This window comes from Vigna umbellata, chromosome 8 (genome assembly GCF_029865625.1).
Source record: "Vigna umbellata cultivar VRB3 chromosome 8, Vumbellata_1.0, whole genome shotgun sequence".
NCBI classification, from domain to species: Eukaryota; Viridiplantae; Streptophyta; class Magnoliopsida; order Fabales; family Fabaceae; genus Vigna; species Vigna umbellata.
Window position 1 is genome coordinate 32,659,677 of NC_142172.1, and position 22,787 is coordinate 32,682,463.

General features: G+C 30.2%; 2 protein-coding genes across 3 annotated transcripts; one reads left to right on the forward strand and one right to left on the reverse strand.

The window, feature by feature from the left end:
- Positions 1 to 8,919: 8,919 nt before the first annotated feature.
- On the forward strand, positions 8,920 to 13,547 carry LOC124826737 (homeobox protein knotted-1-like 1). 2 transcript variants are annotated; one of them, XM_088097531.1, is made up of 6 exons: positions 8,920 to 9,771; positions 9,938 to 10,048; positions 10,175 to 10,322; positions 10,464 to 10,490; positions 12,364 to 12,617; positions 13,094 to 13,547. In XM_088097531.1, the coding sequence occupies exons 1-6, from the start codon at positions 9,532 to 9,534 to the stop codon at positions 13,256 to 13,258; spliced, it is 945 nt and encodes a 314-aa protein (XP_087953657.1). In that variant the 5' UTR covers positions 8,920 to 9,531; the 3' UTR covers positions 13,259 to 13,547. The 2 variants fall into 2 exon arrangements, with proteins under 2 accessions (XP_087953657.1, XP_047155607.1); XM_047299651.2 differs by lacking the exon at positions 10,464 to 10,490 and having other exon boundaries at positions 8,933 to 9,771.
- A 7,059-nt stretch (positions 13,548 to 20,606) lies between these two features.
- Positions 20,607 to 22,515, reverse strand: LOC124826736 (uncharacterized). Its single transcript, XM_047299650.2, has 2 exons — positions 22,256 to 22,515; positions 20,607 to 21,677 (listed from the first exon to the last, which is right to left on the reverse strand). Exons 1-2 carry the CDS (start codon positions 22,323 to 22,325, stop codon positions 20,968 to 20,970), a joined length of 780 nt encoding a protein of 259 aa, XP_047155606.2. The 5' UTR covers positions 22,326 to 22,515; the 3' UTR covers positions 20,607 to 20,967.
- Between the last annotated feature and the right edge of the window lie 272 nt (positions 22,516 to 22,787).

The following is a 22,787-nucleotide window of genomic DNA, read 5'->3' on the forward strand; positions in this document are numbered from 1 at the left end:
CTTGAAATAAATTTTTTTATAAGTTTACATTTTAACCTTGTAAAACTTGAAAATATAAATGAGATGTTTGAAGATTCATAATTTTAAATTTGAGTTGACATTAGAATAATTTAATAGAAATAGAGAAATTGTATAAAAATGATGAAATAAAATAATAGAAATATTTGGGAGGAGTGGTTGGGCCCAGTCCGGTGGGAAATGGAGAGAAGTCTTAATAGATACATCAGTGTATGCTCTGTATTCCAAAATGTGGGGAAGTCCATGTCTTCTTGACTTTAATTTTATGAAGCTCTTCTTCAGAATCTTTCTTGTACAACAAAATATCTTATATAATCTCAGTAATCATAATGCCTCTTCTGCTCTTTCTGAACACACCTACCTATCTTCAAAACCATATAATTAACTATGCAATCTTTTCATTCACTTTTCACCTCCAAACACGTCTCAGTGTTTCATCTCATTATACTAAAATCAAAACTTCACCCTTTCAGTCAAACATTTTCCCTCGTTACCTTTTATAGCCCTTTTCACCCTTCATGTGTTTCAACAAAGGTGGAGGAACCTATTCTTACAACAGAACGTCAGTTTAAATATAACATTGGAGAAAAATAAAAAACTCATTACTTTAAAATTTTTTATAAAAAGATGTCAACTTTTATATAATTTGATTCATATATTTTCTCTCCCAAAATTTGAAAGTTAATTAATTAATTTTTTAAAAGATGAAAAAAATACTTTAATTGAAAAAAATTAATGATTATTAAATACCTTTAGTAATAAAAATAATATAAAATGAAAATAATTAATATTATATATAATTGTAAAATTATTATAAGAAAAAAAATAAAAATAAAAATAAAAATATATTATTTTTATTATTGTATTAATAATAATTATTATTATTATAATAATAATTATTATTATAATTATTTCAGATTTTCAACATAAATTGAAGTTTATGTTAATTGTGCATGAACAAAACCGATATTTTATTACATTTCTTTTCAAATTTCAGCATATTAGTCATAATTCACAAAAGCTATTTTTCCGCAAATCGTCAACTTTCGTCATCTTCAAATGCTTCAAATCAAACATTAATTAATTTACAAATTCTCTACAAAAACGAACACAGTATTAATCTAATATATTTTTTTTTAATTTTGAGAATGAAAATTATTAAAATACTCTTAACCTTGAAACATAAAATCCATGATATATAAAAATATTTTTGTCTACTAAAACTCGGTACACATTGCTAAGATATACCAATTAAAAAACAAACGTAAACTCGTTAACAAACCCCGTATATATATATATATATATATATATATATATATTAAACATAAAATAAAAATAAATATTGATAATCATTTGATAACAAATTAAATAAATCTAACAAATAATAAATATTATTAAAATAAGTTTAAGATTATTTTAATATCAAGAAATAAATTTTAAATCAAATTCAATGTAACAAAAAATCTTTAAAACACAAAAACTTTATGTTCTTTAAAAAAAAAAAGAGTAATGTGTCACTTTTTGAGAAGAGAATTCTTTTTGAGATGAGATTTTTTATGATTAAACCGAAGGTTATTAGATAAAAAATGGAATCAAAGTCTATTATGGTGGATGATAGAATTGGTTTCCTAAGAAGAAGAAAAAAAAGTGTATTGATTTAAAAAAAAAATATTTAATTTATGGTTTCGATAACGTTTCAACTTTTAGTTAATGAACTTAAACGCAATTAGGTAAAGGTAAAGTTAGAACAAATACACGTGCATTTAAAATAAATGTAGAAAAGGAGAAGGACCATCAATCAGACTATTTAGGCGAAACTTTAATTTCTTTAGTAAATGTCATGATCTAAAATAAATTGGTACAATGAATCATTAAAATATCGAATTTATATATTTGGCTATGTTTATTAATTTGTAAGAAAATCTGAAAATGAAAAAAGTCAAACCCTCAATTAAAACCACAACCGAATGTATTTTATTCTTTATATTTTTTTTACTCTATTTCGTAAACTTTTGAACCTGATATAAATAATTTTTTTATGTAATTATTTGGGTTGAAAATGATTATTGTTTTCTCTCTTTCTCAGCATTTTAAGTTTGGAGGTTTTTATTTTATCTCTTTAGTTTTTCTATGATTGAGGTATGTTTTTGTGATTAGGTGTAGCCCTTTGGCACAGTGATGAATATGAACTTGTTGTCTTACTTTGTTAACTGCTTTAAGGTTTTAATTATGTTATTTCAGTTCAAAGTATAAGTTTGCACTATTACAGTTAAATAATAAAGAAAAAGGTAGTTGTAGATCTTGTAGCGATAATAATTGAAAGTATGAAGATTTTTATTTAATTTCTTTCTTATTTTCATTATTTTATCTACAACTCAAAACTTCCTCTCGTCTTATATATTAACTTACTATAAAAAAAATATTTATTTATATTTATAAAAAATAAAATTTCTTTTTCGTCCGAAATTTATTTTTTAATTTTATCTTTTAAATAATTTTTTTAAATTAAAATATATATATACTATAAAAAGAGGATTCATATTTTTATCCATATTTATTTTTCAATTTTATTCTTTAAATAAAAGTTTTGTAAAATTACAATAATTATTTTATCAATTTAAGTATTTTTTACTATTTAATCGTGTTTTTAAACTTAACAATTCTTTTAGTTAAAAAATTACATACAAAATAAATATAAAATATTTACAATAATAAAAATTAGTTAAATTTAATTTTATAATTATAATAACAGTTTTATTATTATTTATTATCATAATAACATATAATTTCAAATAAAGAAAAGGCATTCATAATATTGTTCTTTTATAGAAAATTATCAAAATATAATTTTTTATAAGAAAATAAAAATGTTTTATGATAATATATAGTGTTGGGATAATTTTTTTTTTAAATAATGAAAGTTTAGAATTCTTTTAGAGTAATTAAATTACTCTGTGCGAGTTAATATCCAATTTTATCTATAAAAAGTAATAAATTATAATTACATTCTTAAATTTATATATATTTTTTATATTTTCTCTTTGATTTAACCAAAGAAATTGAGACATATTTATTTATCGATTGTTAAAGCTCGATTTAAAATAGAGTTGAACGTGCTTATTTTTTACATAAGAAGTATTTATTACTGATTAGGATGGAGTTATTTCGTTACCAATTTTCATAGGAGTTGGAGTTGCTTTTCAACTAATATTTATTGGAAGTTGTTTTCAACAACTTAGGTCAAAATTTTATTTTTCAATCAGTACTGATTTATAATATTTTTTTTAACCAAAATTGAGAAGACTACTTATTTTTTTTATTTATATTGATAAAAAAATTGTGCATATCATTATTAATTTTTCAGCTCAATTATGATTTTTTCTACCAATGTCAAAGAGAATATAATTATATCTATTCTATATTTCTTATACTTTTTACTTTTTTTTATTGATGCTAATTCTGATTTTATTTTATCATGGACAAAAATATTATCCTTAACAATAATTTGTCATGATGTTTTTTTTAAATATCATGTTTATGATGTAAATCTCTTGACTACTCCATTCATAATCAAACATTTTTCAATTATATATATATATATATATATATCTAAATGTGAACTCCAATTTAAACTTTCATGACTCAATTTTTTTTATATTGTTAAGTTTTCAAAAAGAAAAATAGTATAACAATAAAATGAGGTATGGCATGTTCATATTGAATTAAATGACATGTGATTAGTTTGGATCTAAGTCAAATATATTATATGTGTTGGATCGGTGAGTAGAATATGATTTTAAGTCTTTTATTTAATTCTGAACTTTGAAATTTAATTTTCTCAAGGGAAAAACTATTGTTTGTAAAATTGTGTGGTTTATAAATGACATATGTATGCTTGAGATCATTCTGATTAGTAAGTCGATAAAGATTCTTATATAGAAGGTTGGTAACAACCACTCTCAAAGGATTTTAACTTACCCTATCGTTTGATGTGGATCAGGTGCACAGTCCATATATATTTTGACTATGATTTTTGGGTGCAGAATAATTATAATGTGGATTGAATGCTCCACATATATTTTGGTTATGGTTGTTGGCTACAAAAATAATTGTAATATGGATCAAATAAAGTCCGTATATATTTTGGTTGTAGATCTAGAAGAAATTTACAGAGATGTAAAAATGCGTTGTAATTCGCGAGTCAATTCGGCCCATCACGGGTTTGAGCTGGGTTGAATTTGAAAGAGTTGTAAATTTTTTATGCGAGTTAGCTTTCAATCGGCTCACTTAGAACCCGGTTCACACGGGTTGAACCCGTGGTGAGTTGGGTTGGTGAGCCTATCCACCTAATTTAATTTAATTATTTATTATTTTTTGTTTCAATATTATTAGTTAGCATGTTTTTTATTATATTGTATACGAGATAAAAAAAGATGTTTCAAGAGGGAAAGATATTATAAATCTATCTATTCAAGTCTCTAATATTATAAATAGATAAGTGATACAAAAATTATCAATATGAAAAAGTTATTTGTTCGTCTTTTGTGTTTAATTTTAGATTACGCTTAAATTGTATGATATATTTTTTTATATTTTGAATTGTCTTTGGAGTTTAACATTATTTTATAATAAAATTTATTTAGATTTGAATTAAAAAAAATTATAATTTTCTTATTTTAAAAAAACCTTATAATTAAGTGAGCCAACCCGTTTAACCCACCAACCAGTGGTGGGTCGAGTCGGGTTTGAATTTTTTCAGCTTGCTAATAAGTGAGCCGGTTGGCTTTGCTCACTAAACGACCAACCCGTGATGAGTCGGGCCGGGTTGAGCCAGATTACCCGTTTTGACAGTTATAGAAATTTATAAATAATAGGTGCACGATCTTTTAATACTAGTTTATGCACCGGTTCTATAAAGGTTATACATATTATTAATCGGGACATGACTGAGTTTTAATGTGTGGTTGTGATTAATATTATTTGAGTTATAAATGAGTTTGTGTCTATGGTTGTTTCTATCATTATTTGATATATGAATGAATTTGTTTTTAAAATTATGTGTATGATTATTTGGGATATGAATGAAATGATGATAAATCTTAAAATTTATATTTTTTATTATGAATTTTGAAAGTTGTGTAATTGTATTATGAATTCCTAAATGATTAATTGATTTTGTTTTATTAAGTTTATGGTTTGTGCATTATAGTGACCGATCATGATATTTATTTTCTGATCTTACGAAGAAGTAGTATAATTGTTAATAGGCTTAATACCTCTTTTGGTCCCTATTTAGGGGGGCAATGTTCAAGTCCGTGCTACCTTTTTTAAAAAGTTTTGTCCCAAGTTGTGAAAAAATGTACAATTAAATCCTTTTTTGTCACGGCGTTAAATATTTAACGATCCAGCTGACAGCGTGGAATGATGTGTGCAACGTGACTGTTTAGGTTCATTTCAGTCTGACAGACCCAATACAAGTGTTATTCATTTCAATTTTCCAGCAGCTTATTATTAACATATTGTTTCCACACAATAAACCCTTTTCCAAACAAAGTTATTAGCACAAAAATTTACGGAATAGATTTATCAGTTCTTGCTTTCAGAAATTGGTTCCTTAGGAAACAACTTTTATTCTTCACTTTAGTGAAATGGAAAATAGACTGAAATTTCTTTTATAATAACTTCAACTCTTTTTCAAAATAAAGTATTCATATAAATTACTAAAGTAAACTAATTACATTATTTCAATAATTATTAGACATTTTTATTTTTAATAAATTTATAAATTTAATAAAGTTAATCATTATTGATATTGGTGATTAAATTTTATTTGAATATAAACTAATAATTTAATATTTTAATAAAAAATTAATATTAATTGCTGAAAAGTTATTTAAATAAAAAATGTTATTTAATATTTTAATAAAAATTTAACATTATTATTTAAATTTTATTCAAATTGAAAATGTTAATTTAATTATTTTTCAAATTAAAAAGCAACTTTTTAAATAATATAAATGATTTTACTATTAAATTTTATATATAAATAATTCTTTATTTGGATCCACAAATATATTGTGAATAAAGAAAATAAACTAATAAAAGTAAGAATATTAAATTTGGATTGAAATATTTAAACAAGAATGATGAGATGGAAAAGGAAAAAGAAGGGAAAAATATAAGTGAAAAAAAGACAATTTGATATTTTCTATAACATGGATATTTAATAATCCTTTTCATAGTTGTACAATAAGGTAACAAGTTAAAATTAAAGTTTGTAAAAAATAATTAAATTAAGTTAATTGAAGAACTCCTATGTATGTTAGAAGAAACAGGTGCTTTCCTTGAGTCCCAGCACCAAAACGACGGTTTTGCATTGCGTTTTGAGAAATCCGCGGCACTGCGACCATCGAAGAAGAGGAAGGAAAGGAACAATGTATTTGCGAAAGAGAAGGAGAATGATGATGGGGTTAAGGTGGGGTATGGTCGTAACGGTGACGTTCACTGTTTTTGTGTTGTGGTTTGGAACACTGCACGTCCAAGCCTCTAATTCTGTTTCCGCCTTCGTTCAAAATGCCATCTACTCCAACAGAATCACCGTTTTCAGCTTCAAGATCACCCAGTTTGGAAGGCAGCTCCTCCAAAATGCTTAACCCCAAATCGCGATTTCTGCAATCTAAACCCTAACTCACAAAATTACATGTTTACCCCTTATGCAGTCACGTTATGAACCTAAACGTTGCATACATTACTTCACGCTGTCAGCTGGGTCGTTAAATATTTAACGTCGTGACTAAACTGTCAGCTGGGTCGTTAAATATTTAACGCCGTGACTAAAAAGGATTTAATTGTACATTTTTTTCACAACTTGGGACCACATTGAACTTTTTAAAAAAGGTAGAACGAATTTAAACATTGCGCCTTTAAAGACATACCAAAAGAGGTATTAAGCCTTGTTAATATGTTTTTGTTGGCTCACCTTGTAAGTTATAAATGAAATTTTTATCTGCGATGATTGTATATGTATACCAAGACATCATACTGGAATAGATATTATTATATATGTTTACATGGATGCATGGAAATGAGGAGCTTTGGAAAAAAGATTTTTTTTTTTGTGTATTTGAATTTAATTAAGATAAAACTTATTTTGAAGTCATGTATACTTTAATTTAAAATTTTGGATGGTTTTCTTAATTTTGAATGATTTAAATAAATAAAATTTTAGTTTTCGCTCGTAAAAATTGAAATCAGAATTGCAAAAATAAGTGTTTTTGAAATTGACAAATTTCATTGATCTTTGATGTGATATCAATAATGATGTTTTGAATGAAGATTCCACGAAAATATTATCCTGACTTTTTGTTAGTATTTTACTCAGAGAAAAATGTCTAATTATGAAAGTGGGAGGAGATTCATATTTGGAGATTCATTAAGACATCATACTCATAAATATAAATTTTATTCTAGAAAAGATATGTTATACAACTTGATACATTTTACAATTGATCATTTACATTGATAGTAAAATAATCATCATTAAAAATATGGTATTATTGTTAAATTAATTGGAAAACATTATGTCATTTATTAATTTAACCAATAAAAAACAAGTTTTACTAACTATGTACTTTACAAAAATTGGTTTCTCCATAGACATACATTTGAATATTACATTTTTTATAATTTACGTAAAATTTAAAAGATATATATATATATATATATATATATAGAGAGAGAGAGAGAGAGAGAGATCCAAATGGATCAAAAAATTGAAATGGAAACTAAAACTTTCATATAATTTAGAAAAAAAACCTAATTAATCCAATATTTAAATTTAAATATGTTACATTAACATGTTTTAATATTCTTTAATTACACTTACCATTTTTACCTTTTTTTTTATATATTTATAACAATCATCTCACGCACACATATAAATATGATACGGTAGAATTTAAGGTTTACGATTTAATCGGTGGAGATAAATACGTAAAAGAAGAGAAATAAGCGCATTTGATAAACATATAAAAGTAAGTGAGACGAAAATAAATAAAGTGATAAAAACAAGTAAAAGATAGAATTTGTTTAATTTAAAATAAATAATAAAAAAATATAAATGTGTTAATAGCATCAGATAAAAATCAATACTACAAGTCACACAAATTTTAGATTTTATTCAATTAAATAAATGCTTGTATATAGCATAAAAAAAATCCCGTAAAATTTACGGATCTCATAGATAAACGCAATCTAATTGTACAACTCTCCCCGCCGAGAACTGTTGGTTGACAAAAAGGCTTACTTAAGGCTAGTAAGATATAATACGAGAATAGCTGATTTTTTTGTCATGAGTAGAAGATCGAAAATAGTAAGTTAAACCAAAAAATAAATAAAACTTTCAAATAAACTAAAACACTCCACTACATCCATTGATGTTCTTAAATTAATCCTGGTGAAAATGACACATATTTTTGAGAAAAACAATAAATTGTAAGGATTAAAATTTTGAATCAGAGATGAATTGTTCGTTAAAAAAAAACCTACAAAATATTCATTAGATATGCACCACGTATGATCCGTAGATTAGTTGGAGGTGTCACGTGATGTCCGGTGATCTTAGAAAAAAAAAATGTAATACAATTATTTTTGTTGTGTGTGAAGAAAGTGATTGTTATGGAGGAGTACTCCTGATAGGAGTAGCAGATGGTTGAAAGTAGAAGTGGAATTGAGAATACTTACTGTTACTGATAAGCCGTAACAAGAAGAAGAAGAAGAAAGCGTGTGTGTGAGGTTGGAATTATTAGCAGAAGCAGATGATAATAGCTACCTCCAAACTTGCATGCAGGTAGGTGGACCCATACACTAGAGTCACCAATCAAATTTAGTCACGTGGCGATATGTCACGTCAGGGTGAAAATCAGTGACTGACGTCTACAAATACGGCCTATACATCACCTACATGCCTATGTCTTTGCAGAGACACACCTTAACCTTGTCAAATCCTTTCTACTGTTTCAGTTCTTCTCTCTCTCTCTCTCTCTCTCTCTCTCTGCACTTCCCACTTACCATTACTCTCTCTTTCTCTCTCTTTTCCTTTCTTCCTTTTCCCCAGGTTTTTATTGGAAAAGAAAAACAAGGTCTCGTCCCTTTCCAGGTGCCGTAACAGCTCCACTTTCTTCCCCTTCTTCACCATCATTCCTTTTCATCAACTCCACTTACCCTTCTCTCTCACCGCATCACTCCATCAACAACACACAAAAACAACCTCAAACAACACAAAAAAGAAACAACTTCCCCTTTCCGCTTCTTCACACTCCCACCTGATTTCACTACCTATATTCTCATTTTCAATAAACTGTTGCATGATTTGCACTGCGTGCTAGATCTCACACCATGTCCTCTACTTTTTAAACTTTGCTTCTGTGCAAATTCTCTGCTTATATATATATATATATAGTTGCTGACTGAGAAGAGTGGTTTTCAGTGGAGAGTAGCTAGGGATATATATCGATGGAAAACTTTTACAAGCTCAACTCTCTCCTATCTTGTACCGAGGATGTTGTTAGAGGAGTCAACGTCAACGTTTCCTCCGCCGCCGCATCTGAATTGAATCTAGGACTTGTGGCCAATAACTTCCTTCAGCTAGAAGAGCCAGAAAGTTCCGATATGTCGGAACGATTCATCAAGACCCAGATCGCCACTCACCCTCTTTATCCAAATCTAGTATCTGCTTACATAGAATGCCGAAAGGTTATGCCACTGCCATATCAATTGTCTTTTCTTTCCTTTTTTCAATTAATTCTGGTTCTTCTCTTTGTGCTCTATTCTCTATGCCTAATATTAACAGCCAAAGTTACAGAAATTCTGCTGTGAATATTAAGAATAAATGGAAGTTGTGATTTTTAACTGTTGGAAGGTTGGAGCACCGCCGGAACTCGCTTCACTTCTTGAAGAAATAGCCCGTGAAAGCCACCCAACGCATGCTCTTCGTGAGATAGGAGACGATCCCGAGCTTGACGAGTTCATGGTATTCTTCTTTTTCTATCTTAAAGTAATTTCTTTCGGGAGGGACACGTTTTGCTTGAGTTAAAAGAAAGGATTGATAAACTTGTGCTGGGATGAAGACTTTAATTGTTGCTGCAACGCATGTTAGGAATCGTACTGCGAAATTCTTCATAGATACAAGCAGGAGTTGTCCAAGCCATTCAACGAAGCGACCTTGTTTTTGTGTAGTATCGAATCACAACTCAGCAATCTTTGTAAGGGAACACTTACATTGCCACTGGATAACAACCGCTCAGGTAAACATTTGATTTCGCAACCTTATTCTCATGTTCAATCGACACATCGTGTATAAATGGTGTTGTGTGAAAAGAATAAGGTTATGGACATATTTTCATTTATATAATCATTATTATATTGTATTCGTGTTTTGTTTTTAGGTGAAGACCAACCGATTGCCCTCTTTTGTACGTTGGAGATGGAGTGGGATTTTGTCTTGTTTAATGAATTTAAATTTAAATTATTTACTATGACGCCCACGTCACAACCCTCTTACAAAAGTAGTTGATTTGCGACATTGTTGACGTTTTTTTAAGTTGGTCCCGTGTGGAGTGTGTAAATGACCAAGTAAAAACATGTTCACACTCCAACATGGAACTGCACACTAAAGAAAGGACATAACTAACTTTGGAGTGGAGGTAAGAGATAATGGAAGAAAAGAGAAAATGATAGAGAGAAAAGTGATAAATAGACCATTGATATCCTGTGAAAGAAAGAGACAGTTAAAACAAAAATGTCGTAACAATAGGAAAAAAAATGATTGTATAGACACAATAAAGAATTACTAATAACTGATTCGGCTGGTGAGGATCAATCACATGTCCTTGAAGGTTGTTTTTTAAAATCGTTCTATGGATGAGAAAAACTTTTGATGGGATATCTGTAAACAATCTTTGAGTGTTGATACATGTTTTGGTCTTAGTGAATCTTGGGAACAAATTCACCTAAACCTTTATCAGGAAAGAAAAATGGTGGGGTACATTGATGTCTTCTTAGCTTTTAACATTATTCCATTTTTCTAATGTCATTCTCCCTCTAGTATTTGTTAATAGCCTAGCATGGATTCACTTAAGTCTTGTGGTAGTCAATGTCTCTAGCACATACTCACTAGTTGTTTTAATGCTTTACATCTTGACGTAATACATGGATGCTGTACCTAATATTTGAAATATATATACACACACAAGTATATGTATATGTATGTATTATCTGTTGCTTGGAAATTGCATTGGTGCTGTTGATCAATCATATTTCAACATGTATAAATTAGGTCAATCAATGTCTATTTTTTATAGTATGTCAGGAACATGTCTAAGTATATTATTTTCCTAGTTAACAATTACTGCTCATCTATTTGTTACATCCTACAATTAAATAATTTAGTTATGCAATATCTATCATACGAATTATTTATATTGAGGTGGGTGATAAGAGTTCAATGAATAATTCTAAATTCCTGCACTAAATAATCTTCCAACTTTGTAAATAAAGAAAGTGTAAAATGTTTTTCAAGTTTGAAGCATTAGATATGTATTTACTTTTCCTTTTTAGAACAAAGCACACTATGAATATTTGTAGGATTACATAACATTACTATCTTTAGTTTCCTGTGCATGTCAAAGTTGCATGAATCTTTTCATTAATACTGAAAATTTGCGATATTATGGCTTCTGGAGTCCTTACATATCCAAGTTACGAAAATGGAAAGGTTTCGACTGTTAAGTTTTTGCACGGTGCAATAATATGGGATAGTTACCCGAAAATCTTAGTTGAGGTTTTTCATTTTGTTTGTATATAGAGGAAGTAGTATGTATTTATGAAAGTGACCGTATGCGATTTTCTTTTCGTACGCGAAAGCGAAAGAGTGGTGTTGGATCTTTCTATAAATGAGTGGAGTCAGTCTCGAATTAAACATATCGAAGTGGGGGACCATTTTAATGCAAAAACCATGAAGAGATGAAAAAACAGCAACAAAAATGTTGAGAAAGGCCATGACATTGGCTTGTAATAATTGGGGTGGTTTATATTTTCCTGTACTGACACTAATAATTGTAGCCAAATTTTTACATCATCTTCAAGTTTAATTCATGCTTTGGCTTTTCACCCTCATTCATCTTCCTCTGTACTGCACCTTCCTTGTTTAACCGCCCTCCTTCTCTGTCCATGGCTAGCTGACCATTATGAAAAAAAAACTAGAAATTTCCCATCTTCAAAAAAGTGGTAAAAGAAGTTCTGAATAACAAGTAATATCTGTTTTGTATGTTTCTGCATTTTTTCCAGATGAGGCGGCTGGGACGTCAGAAGATGAATTGAGTTGGGAGAAGATGGAAACAGTGGAAGGTGTGGAGGAATCTTCTGGGTCTCGTCCCGGTGATCAAGAGCTTAAAGAAATACTCCTTCGTAAGTATGGTGGTTATCTTAGCAGCTTAAGAAAGGAATTTTTGAAGAAAAGGAAAAAGGGTAAACTTCCGAAGGAGGCAAGGAGGATACTCTTGGACTGGTGGAGCACTCACTATAGGTGGCCTTATCCTACGGTAATTCACATTAATATCATCACTGTCTTTCTGTTGTGTATTTCATTCACATAATTTCACCCTATATATATATATATATATATATATATATATATATATATATATATATATATATATATATACACACACATATATCTGAAGTTAGCCCCTTGAAAAATCAGCAATGATTTGAAAATACCGATAGTACTGTCTTGTAACTTGTAGTGATAGTGGTTTTCATTTCAAGGTAGTGAGGATTCACTCCTCTGCCATATTTTGTACGTGTTGAGACTTGAAAATGTGTGCGATATTTCTAGTTGTGGTATGAGGTAGCTTGATTTGTTGGTTGCAAAAAATAGGCACAAAATGGTGAGCATTTGATTGAACCATGAACACTTGTGTTGTGGACACTGTCAAGAATATGTTTACTTTTCCATGTGAATAGAATAAAGATTGGGAAATTTGATATGAATGGGTTGAAACAAATTGTTTGTTAGGAGGAGGAGAAAGTGCAACTATCAGAAATGACAGGACTTGATCAAAAGCAGATAAACAATTGGTTCATCAACCAAAGGAAACGGCATTGGAAACCATCTGAAGACATGCGATTTGCGATTATGGATGGTGTAAGTGGCAGCGCCATAGGTAGAGGACATATGTAGTTTATTTCTGCACTGGAAATGAACCACCAAGTTGATTTTTGCTACTTCTACCTCGTACTCCAGTGATGATGTGTGCATACGCTGTTGATTTTTGTTACTTCTACCTCGTACTCATACCTTGTATTCCTCTAGAAATGTTAAATTTTTTGAACCTGCTTTTGAATGCTGCAAAGTGTGTATATGTGCAAGAGTGTAACAACAGTAGCTAATATATATAGCCGACAATAACGATAATCGATCAAACGTTACTGAATCATTATTTTATTACAATATATATGTTATACATTTATGTCTTGCATATTTTGTTCATCTTTGTGTAGCCGTTGGTAATTGATGTTGCAGGTGACGATACAAATGCAATGTGTTAATCGTTTTAATGGCTCGAACTTGAACTCCCAACACATATTTTCTATGAAATACTGTTATTCCAATAAGATCAATTTCAAACTCCAGGTATTACGATCTTTCTTCAAGTAAAAAGTTGTTTTGAAATTGTGCGTCCAATATCTAGAAATATCGAAGTTCACACCAATTCCTAATCTAATAATTAAAATTTATTTTAATTTGTGATATTGTAACTTAAACGAACATTTCAGAAACATTTTTATCAGTGTAAATTTTTGTTGGTTGGTAATGATAATGTTTAGGACTTCTACTCATTTATTATATATGTTGAATGTTGCGTCACTTCAATTTTTTTAAACTTGAGTGGTCAATTTCTTGGATGTTATTAACTTCTTGTTGAGGATCATGGTATTCAGGCAACTATGTTTGATGAAAAAAAAAATCAGATATCACTTGTATTTTTTTTTTTGACAACCGAATATTTTGAGAATTTATTTTTAAAGGCTTAAAAAACGATAATTATCCTTCCAAGAAAATAACTTTTTAAAATTGTCATAAAATGAAAAATAGCTTTTACTATAAATGGAATTTCGAAGATGTGAGTTACTTCTTTCACACAATCTTATTTTTTTAAAGCTTTAAAAGACCTAGCCATTGTAATGTTGCACTAAGCTAAAACAAATAGTTACACATTATGCGGGAAAACCAATTATATGCCAAATTATCGAAATGCTCTTTTGGTCTATCTCAAGTAGACTACTTAGGCCATATTGTCTTAGGAAATGGGTGACAATGGATGCTACCAAGGTCCAAGTTGTCTTATAGTGGCTCTGCCCTCAAAACACAAAACAACTGAGGGGGTTCCTTAACTTAACGGGATATTACCGAAGGCTTATCAAAGGATATGCTGCAATTGCTCATCCCTTGACCAATCTCCTAAAAAAACATAATTTTAAATGGACTGCTCCAGCAACTCAAGCCTTCGAGGCCCTGAAACAAGCTATTGCCACTGCCCCAATCCTAGCCTTGCCTGATTTCACAAAATCTTTCGTTTTGGAGACTGATGCTTCAGGCTTGGGAATTGGTGTCGTTCTTAGCCAAGACAAGCACCCTATAGCCTTCTTTTCTAAGAAATTATCTTCTCGTATGCAACATAAATCTGCTTATACAAGGGAATTCTATGCCATTACCGAAGCAATTGCCAAGTTTAGACATTACTTATTGGGCCACAAGTTCATCATAAGAACTGATCAAAAAAGCCTCAAGAGCTTACTGGACCAATCCCTTCAAACTCCAGAGCAGCAAGCTTGGTTACACAAATTTTTAGGATTTGATTTCACAATTGAATACAAGCCTGGGAAAGATAACCAAGTTGCGGATGCCCTATCCAGATCCTTCTTTATGGCATGGTCATATGGAGAGAATGAATTGATGATAAAAATTCAGAAAGCCACTCAAATAGACCCTACTCTCCAATCTGTCATTCAAGCTTGTGTAGTAGGAAAACCACCCAACATTCATTATTCCTACTTTGATGGATACTTACTTTGGAAGCACAGAGTTGTAATTCCTAGAGATGCTGAGATTATACAAATGTTGCTCAAGGAATACCGCAGTTCCATACTAGGGGGTCATGCGGGAATAACCAGAAATATGGCTCGGTTTTCCTCTCAATTCTATTGGCCTGGTATGCTTAAAGATGTCACTCAATACGTCCAGGAATGTCTTATATGCCAACAAGCTAAATCGACCACCACTCTACCCCAAGGGTTACTCCAGCCCCTTCCAATTCCTGACCAGATATGAGAAGATATAGCCATGGACTTCATTACAGGCCTTCCACCCTCTAATGGATATACGGTGATTATGGTGGTCATTGACAGATTGTCGAAGCATGCTCACCTTGCTCCCCTAAAGGCAGACTTCAATAGCAAGCAAGTGGCACAATTGTTCATTAATGTTGTTGTCAAACTACATGGGTTTCTTAGAACCATCGTCTATGACAGAGATAAGGTATTCATAAGTCAATTTTGGCAACACCTTTTCAAGTTGAGTGGCACAACCTTGAACATGACTACGACTTACCACCCCAGTCAGATGGACAATCAGAAGCACTAAATAAGTGTGTTGAAATGTATCTCAGGTGCTTTACCTTTGAGAATCCTAAGACCTGGACCAGGCTTTTACCGTGGGCAGAGTTCTAGTATAATACGACTTTTCATACCAGTTTACAAACCACACCATTTAAGGCGGTATATGGAAGAGACTCCCTACCATAATGAAGTACACGGTGGATCCTAACGATCCTCCAACAGTACAAGAATTATTAGGGAAAAAGACAGAGCCTTGACTCAAATAAAATGACAGCTTTTGAAAGCTCAAGAAAGCATGAAAAAGTATGCTGATCACAAAAGAATACATAAGGAGTTTAAGGTAGGTGATCTGGTTTTGGTGAAACTTCAACCGTATAGACAAAATTCCATTGCCTTGAGAAAAAACCAGAAATTAGGGATGAGGTATTTTGGTCCATTTTCAATTATCGCTCGAATAGGAACGGTGGCCTACAAACTCTTACTACCGCCCACTGCTAAAATCCACCCATCTTCCAAGTCTCTCAATTAAAGGAATGCAAAGGTTCACATGCCACTACCTACGTTCCCCTACCTTTGACTACACTACCAGAAGGTCCTGTATTGCTTCCTCAATCTATCCTTCAGAAACATGACATCCTCTGCAGATCTAAAATACTTTCACAAGTCTTAGTTCAATGGGTTGGGTTACCTGCAACAGAAGCAACTTGGGAAGACATTCTAGATTTTGTCAAAGTTGACCCGGACTTTAACCTTGAGGACAAGGTTATTATTGATGGGGAGGGTATTGTAACGAGTGAGAAGAACGTTGAGACTGAAGGGGCAGAATTGGTAGAAGAAATAAAGGGAAAGGATGAGTTAGTTGGAGACTCAGGACACCTAGCACCTGTTGCAAAAAATAAGGGCATACAGCAGCACGTGAGGGAGAGAAAAGAGAGCACACGGTTAAAGGATTTTCAGTGGAGAAATAATGGATACAAAAGGAAATGTAGTGGGCCTCTAGGAGGCAGACAAATGATTGAATTCTCTCTTTCTTTCTTGGGTGTTGCTCCCTCCACCACCACAGCCTTCTCCCTCCACCTCCCCTTTACTATTTTGCCCCTCAGTAAAATTTTATTTTTAGAATTATTATTTTTTAATTTTACTCATTTATAACATATTTCACTGATAACCTACGTAGTTCCTTGTATGAGTAAAATATTTTTCTGCAAAGCTCAGTGATCGTGAAAAGAATTATCAAGCAATCTTCCTCTTGCTTTCGGTGCAGTACGTGGTGCAGTGCGTTTGTGGTGTAATGTGCTTGTCGTGGTTCCTCTCCAGGTACGTAGTCATAATCCTTCCAATAATCCTAAACCCTAAACCCTAAACCCTTCCAATAATCCTTCCAATAATCTTTCCAATAATCCTTTAACCCTAAAACGTAAAATGAAAACGAAGCCTAAACGGATGACATCCTTCAACGGATGTCAACATCCGTTTAAGCTTTGTTTTAATTTTATGTTTCTGTTATTATTTTATTAGATATTTTAATATTTTGATTTATTATTTTTGAATATCTTTTTAATGTATTTTAATAATGTATATTTATATTAGTTTATATTTAAATATTAAAATAATAAAATAATAAAAATAAAAAATTTTAACTTTAAGGATATAATTGGAATTAAAGATAATTGGGGAGGTGGAGGGAGAAGGCTATGGAGGTGGAGGGAGGAACACCCTTCTTTCTTTGGTTATAATATATTCTTTTGTTGAATGCTTGACAGAGAGCACGTTGCACTCTGTATTTCCTTTCAATTAAAAGACAAGACTGACCTTTAGTCGATGGGTTTTGATTCTTTAGGTTTCAGTGCTCGTTTTCTGTGCATTACTGTTGCATTGACTTCATTTATCTTACAGCAAACTAATAGAAATTAACACAACAAAATTGACTTAAAAACTATTTTCTACCTATTTTTTAGTGATATTTTCAAATCAATACTAATGTTGAAAACTAAATTTTTATGTTACTTGTTTTTGGTTCAACAATGTATCTCCTATTATAAAATATGTGTTCAATGTTCAAATTATTTAATACACTGTATAATTGATAAAATGTAAACATTTTTTAAAAATCCTTATATGAATATGGTTCATGAAAAAAATCAAAGCTTATTATGTATTATAGGTTCCAACTCTCCCTCTTTTACTATGCTTAAATATATTATAACTCATGGATCATAATTTAACAGAAAAAATAAAAGTAGTCACTGCACCAGTGAAGCAATGAGTGTGGATATAAAGTACTATATTTTTTAATTAAAAAATTATAATTATAAAATATTTATCAATGTTAACACATCACTTTATATTATATTTAATAAATAACTTTCTTTGCTATAACAATTTTAAACCAAAAAAAGTAAAAAACAAATATTATTGACAAATTACACAACTAGCATGATATCACAATACTAGCTTGTATAATTGATTTTTGTACTAATTTTTCTTTAAAATAAAGTTTTGTATAGGTGAGAACGAATCAAATAACAAATCATTAATATTTGATTTTATGGGAAGCTTTTTTGTTTGTTTTGCATAATGTTTAAGAAATTAAATTTGCACTAATTTTCACAGAAGACTAATTTTCAAGATAAGATAGACACCAAAGAAAAAGAATATATATATATATATATATATATATATATATATATATATATATTTATTTATTTATTTATTTATTTATGTGTATAAACTCCATAATCAAGATAAGAATCATATATTTAAAGAATCCAGTTGATTAGCGTTCCTCGTCTTCAGTTACTGTTACCATGATAAACTAATTGCAATTATACATATTTCCTTTTTCTTAATTTTTTTCTTTTTATTTAGGCAACATATCCCCTCTATTTTAAAATGTTTTTAATATTGAAAATATTTTTTATTTGTAAAAAAAAATATTTTCAATGAAACATTAGATATTTTATTTCAAGTTTGTCTCGGTACAATCAGTATAATATATTTGTTTTTGAAAAGTTATCTATACTTATATAATTTTTTTACATATTTTGTTCAATTTTATTCTTTAAATATCTATTATTTTAAACAAAAATAATTATATTTCTATTTTTACCTTTTAAATAACCATTAATTTAAATTTAATTATTTATAAGCTACTAATTATTTTATTATTTTATCTTTTTAATAACTATTCTTTTAAATTCAAATAACTATTTATAATAAAAATATTTAATAATAAAAATTATACAAATTATTTTTAATAAAATTTACTTTAATAATAAAAATTACACAAAATGTTTTTAATAAAAATTACTTTAATAAAAATTTTAATAAAAATTTCATGTGTTTCCACTAATATTAATAATTATATTGGCACAAAGCAAATAAGATGAGTATTTTTAAAATTGAAATGCTGCGACTCATGTTTATATATATTGATAGGAGCATGAGTGGCTTGTAAAAATATTCCACTGGTGTTTTAATAATTTGTAGAAATTAAGAAAATTGTGTTTTAATAAAAAAAAAAATAATCAATATTGTGTTCATAACTGTTGTACAAACTAAATTTAATTATTTTATAAGATCACTGTAAGAAATTCGTGAACTATATTGAAATCATGATACAACTTACAGTATAAACATTTAAAAAATAGATAGATTTAGCGTATTTAAATTATAGTAATCAAAAACTACATTGTCAATACACTTAAATTAAAGCCAAAAGGTATAACTGTAACATTATATATTATATATAATTAATTTTATTAATAATATAATTCATTTGCATAAATAATTTTTCCTAGGAAGAATCAGAGATATGAATTACAGAATATTACTGATTTAATTTCAAAATCATTACTAAGTTAATATTTTTTTATTTTAATATTATTTATCATTTAAAAAATTGAACTATTAGTGCATCTTTACTAACTTAAATTATAGAGAATCGATAGAATTAGAGTGTAATATATCCAAATATAGTTACATTATCTATATCAATGATATTTGTTAACTTCTCCAACTCATTGATGTGAAATGACTCTATATGCCAATGTCATATCGCACTTAAGACTCTCTTTTCTGTTAAAGAAAATGCTGTAAGATTACAAAAAAATGTATGATTATGTTCAAAAAGTAAATAACAGATATCTGTCACTAAACTACATCTAACTAAGGACACAATCATTATAGGCAGTGCAGACAAAAGAAATTGTTAAGTATTTGTGGGAAAACTTAAAATAAATAAAAAATATATGAAAGAACACAAATATTTCATAATTAATCCAAAATCTGATATTTAACTGTATAAACCAAACTTATAAATTATAACACAAATTAGTTTATTTTTCTTCCATAATTCTTTTAAAATTATTCTATCACAACCAAAATTAAATTCTGAAGCTAACTGGATAGTAAAATACTATTTCGTCGTATTGATCTTTGGTTTCAGATCTACATGCAATAGAACATTTTAGAGAATTCCATAACAAATGTGGCAATATGCTGCAAATAATTTCAAAGCAGCAAGGATGGATTTTTCTCTCCTTAATTTCTTTCTTCAAATATTAAATGTAAACTCATTTCTGTATAAAGATAACGAAAGTTCATTTGTCAGGATCTATCCTCCGTTCCCTATTTGCAACCCATCCATAGTTGTAAAAGAGTGCTGGCATATTTTCCCCTAAATAAAATTATTTTCGATTTTCTCAAATATTTTAATAGGATTGTTGTAAGCCACTGGAGTTTTTCAAAGAGTAAATGAGGGATTTGGTTTGGACAGTTTGCAAAATCACAATGTTCAAGCTTACAGAAAAAAAAATGAAAAGAAAATATTTTCATTTTAATTTCAACCAATTTCTGTTTTTATGTGATTTCCTTCTGTTTCCATGGAATCCCAGCACAGCTATTTAGAGTTTCTTGAAAATTGAAGGCAACAGATATATTCAGCATAAAAGTTGGGACCTACAGTATTAGCCAATTACATGAAGTGGAGCACTAGTAGAGTCTCCAGAGGTTAGCAATCCCTGATACATTGAAGCAAAGACATTGAAGTAAAACACTAATAATCAACCTAAAATTTGAGCAAGTACCAATATACGAACTTCAATTTTACCCAAGTTCAGAATCTTCATATGTTTCATAGCTGTGAGGTTCAGTAGATTCTTAGGCATTGGATTCTTGGTGGGAAATGATCTGCCAACACGGGAAACAGCCTTCAGAGCTGACAAAAAATTTGAGCAAATACCAGTATATGAACTTCACATTTTCATCACATCACAGTTCAGAATCTCTATCTGTGTCATAGGCGTAGGATTCTTCACTGGGAGGTGATTCATATAATCCGGAGCCTTCAGAGGTGTCATAAACAGGAGTTTCGCCGCCGAAAAAGGAACTTTCAGATGGTTCAGATTTTTCGCTAACTACAATTTCTCCTGTCTGAACAAATTGCAACAACAAATGCAGTCCATTAACAACATCATAAATCATTAGTCCTATTCTGCCACCAGCCCAACTGCCCATGTGACTTCCAACAAGATAGCCAAATCTACCAAGCCTTTGCTCCCCGAGGAACCCTCCACCATAAGTACCAAACAAAGTACCAGTGCCCCTAAGGAAACCTTCTGTCAAAGTACCACCATAGTAAATAGCTTCAAAGAAATCCCATCCAGAAGAGATGATGGGACCTATAATCCGCTTGGCTTGACGGGAAGCCAATTTCGCTGCCTTCTTACCTTCTTTCTGTGCATGTTTTGCTGAATCTGTTGGGGACATACCCTGACTAACAGCATGAACAAGGGCAGACTCAATTGCACCAGTCCTTGCTCTTTCAACATGAGAAGATCTGATATTGTAAAAGTAGAGCTTCACACCTTCCTTCACAGCACATGCTACAGTTCCAGAACCCATATCAAAGCAATTTAAGATGGTAAACTTTCCACTCTGGGATGACCCATCCTCTCCAACAAGTTCCCTGCACTTTTCAGCTGAAAGGAATAACTTACGTATAAGTTTAATCTTTCAAGTATAGAAATCAATCAATCATGTTAATTTCCAAGTTGGCATATTTTACAAATGCTTAGAGATCAATTTGAAGGGTTTTTCAGTTTTAGAGAGATTAATTGGCAAGATTATTAATATTAATACTTGATATTACTTATATAATTTTCCTTTTCTCTTGTAGTTTAGGAACCCTTTACGGGAGGAGGTAGTTATTAGATAATATATCAAGGATGAAATTGAAGAACAGACCTCTTTTCGAAAAAAAAAAAATTTATTTGTTTTTGTTCTGCTCTGTTATGGAAATTCATTAGAATTGATTACAACAGGTCCAAGGAATTCATTAGAATTCATGCTACTGATAAAATTATGGAAATATTCTCTCAATCATTCGGAATATAAAACCAGCCGTAATTGTTCTTCACCTAAAATCCTACCCGACCTCAACATTAATTGTATCGAATTTGCAGAGATTTGCGATCTGTTATTGGGAGGATCCTCCTGCACCCCAGATCTTAATTTTATAGAAAATTTTGAATTGAGGGAGATGAATAAAGTAAAATACCTGTGAAGCTGAGAGCAACGATGGCAAGAACAGAGATTAGCAGATGAAGCCTCCTACTTTCGAAATCCATGGCAGTGACAGAAAACCCTAACTAAGCCTCAAGATTAAAGAAAATGTATAGTCTATAGGAATCACTTTGAAATTGAATACTTCAAAGAGAGGGAAGAATCTTCATGCGTAAACAACCGTGCCTTCTCCGCGGCCTCCACTCGGCGATGACATTGACCGTTGACTACAATGCGAACAAAACAAAAACGGACCGTCTCGAAGGAACCACCAATGGTGGGCCGAACCGATAGACCCAAAATAAATGCTGGAAGGCTGTTTTACTATTACCAGCCCCAAGTTACTGTAGAACTCCATAGAAGAAATTGACAAAAATATCCCTGCGTGTGCACTCTCGTAACATTACACATGAAAAATAAGTATCCCCAAGTAGAAATAAAATACCAACTATCAAACTAAAATACACCCAAGTAGTGTTTAAAATTGGTCTAGTGTTACTAATTACATTTTTTAGATTAAAATACCC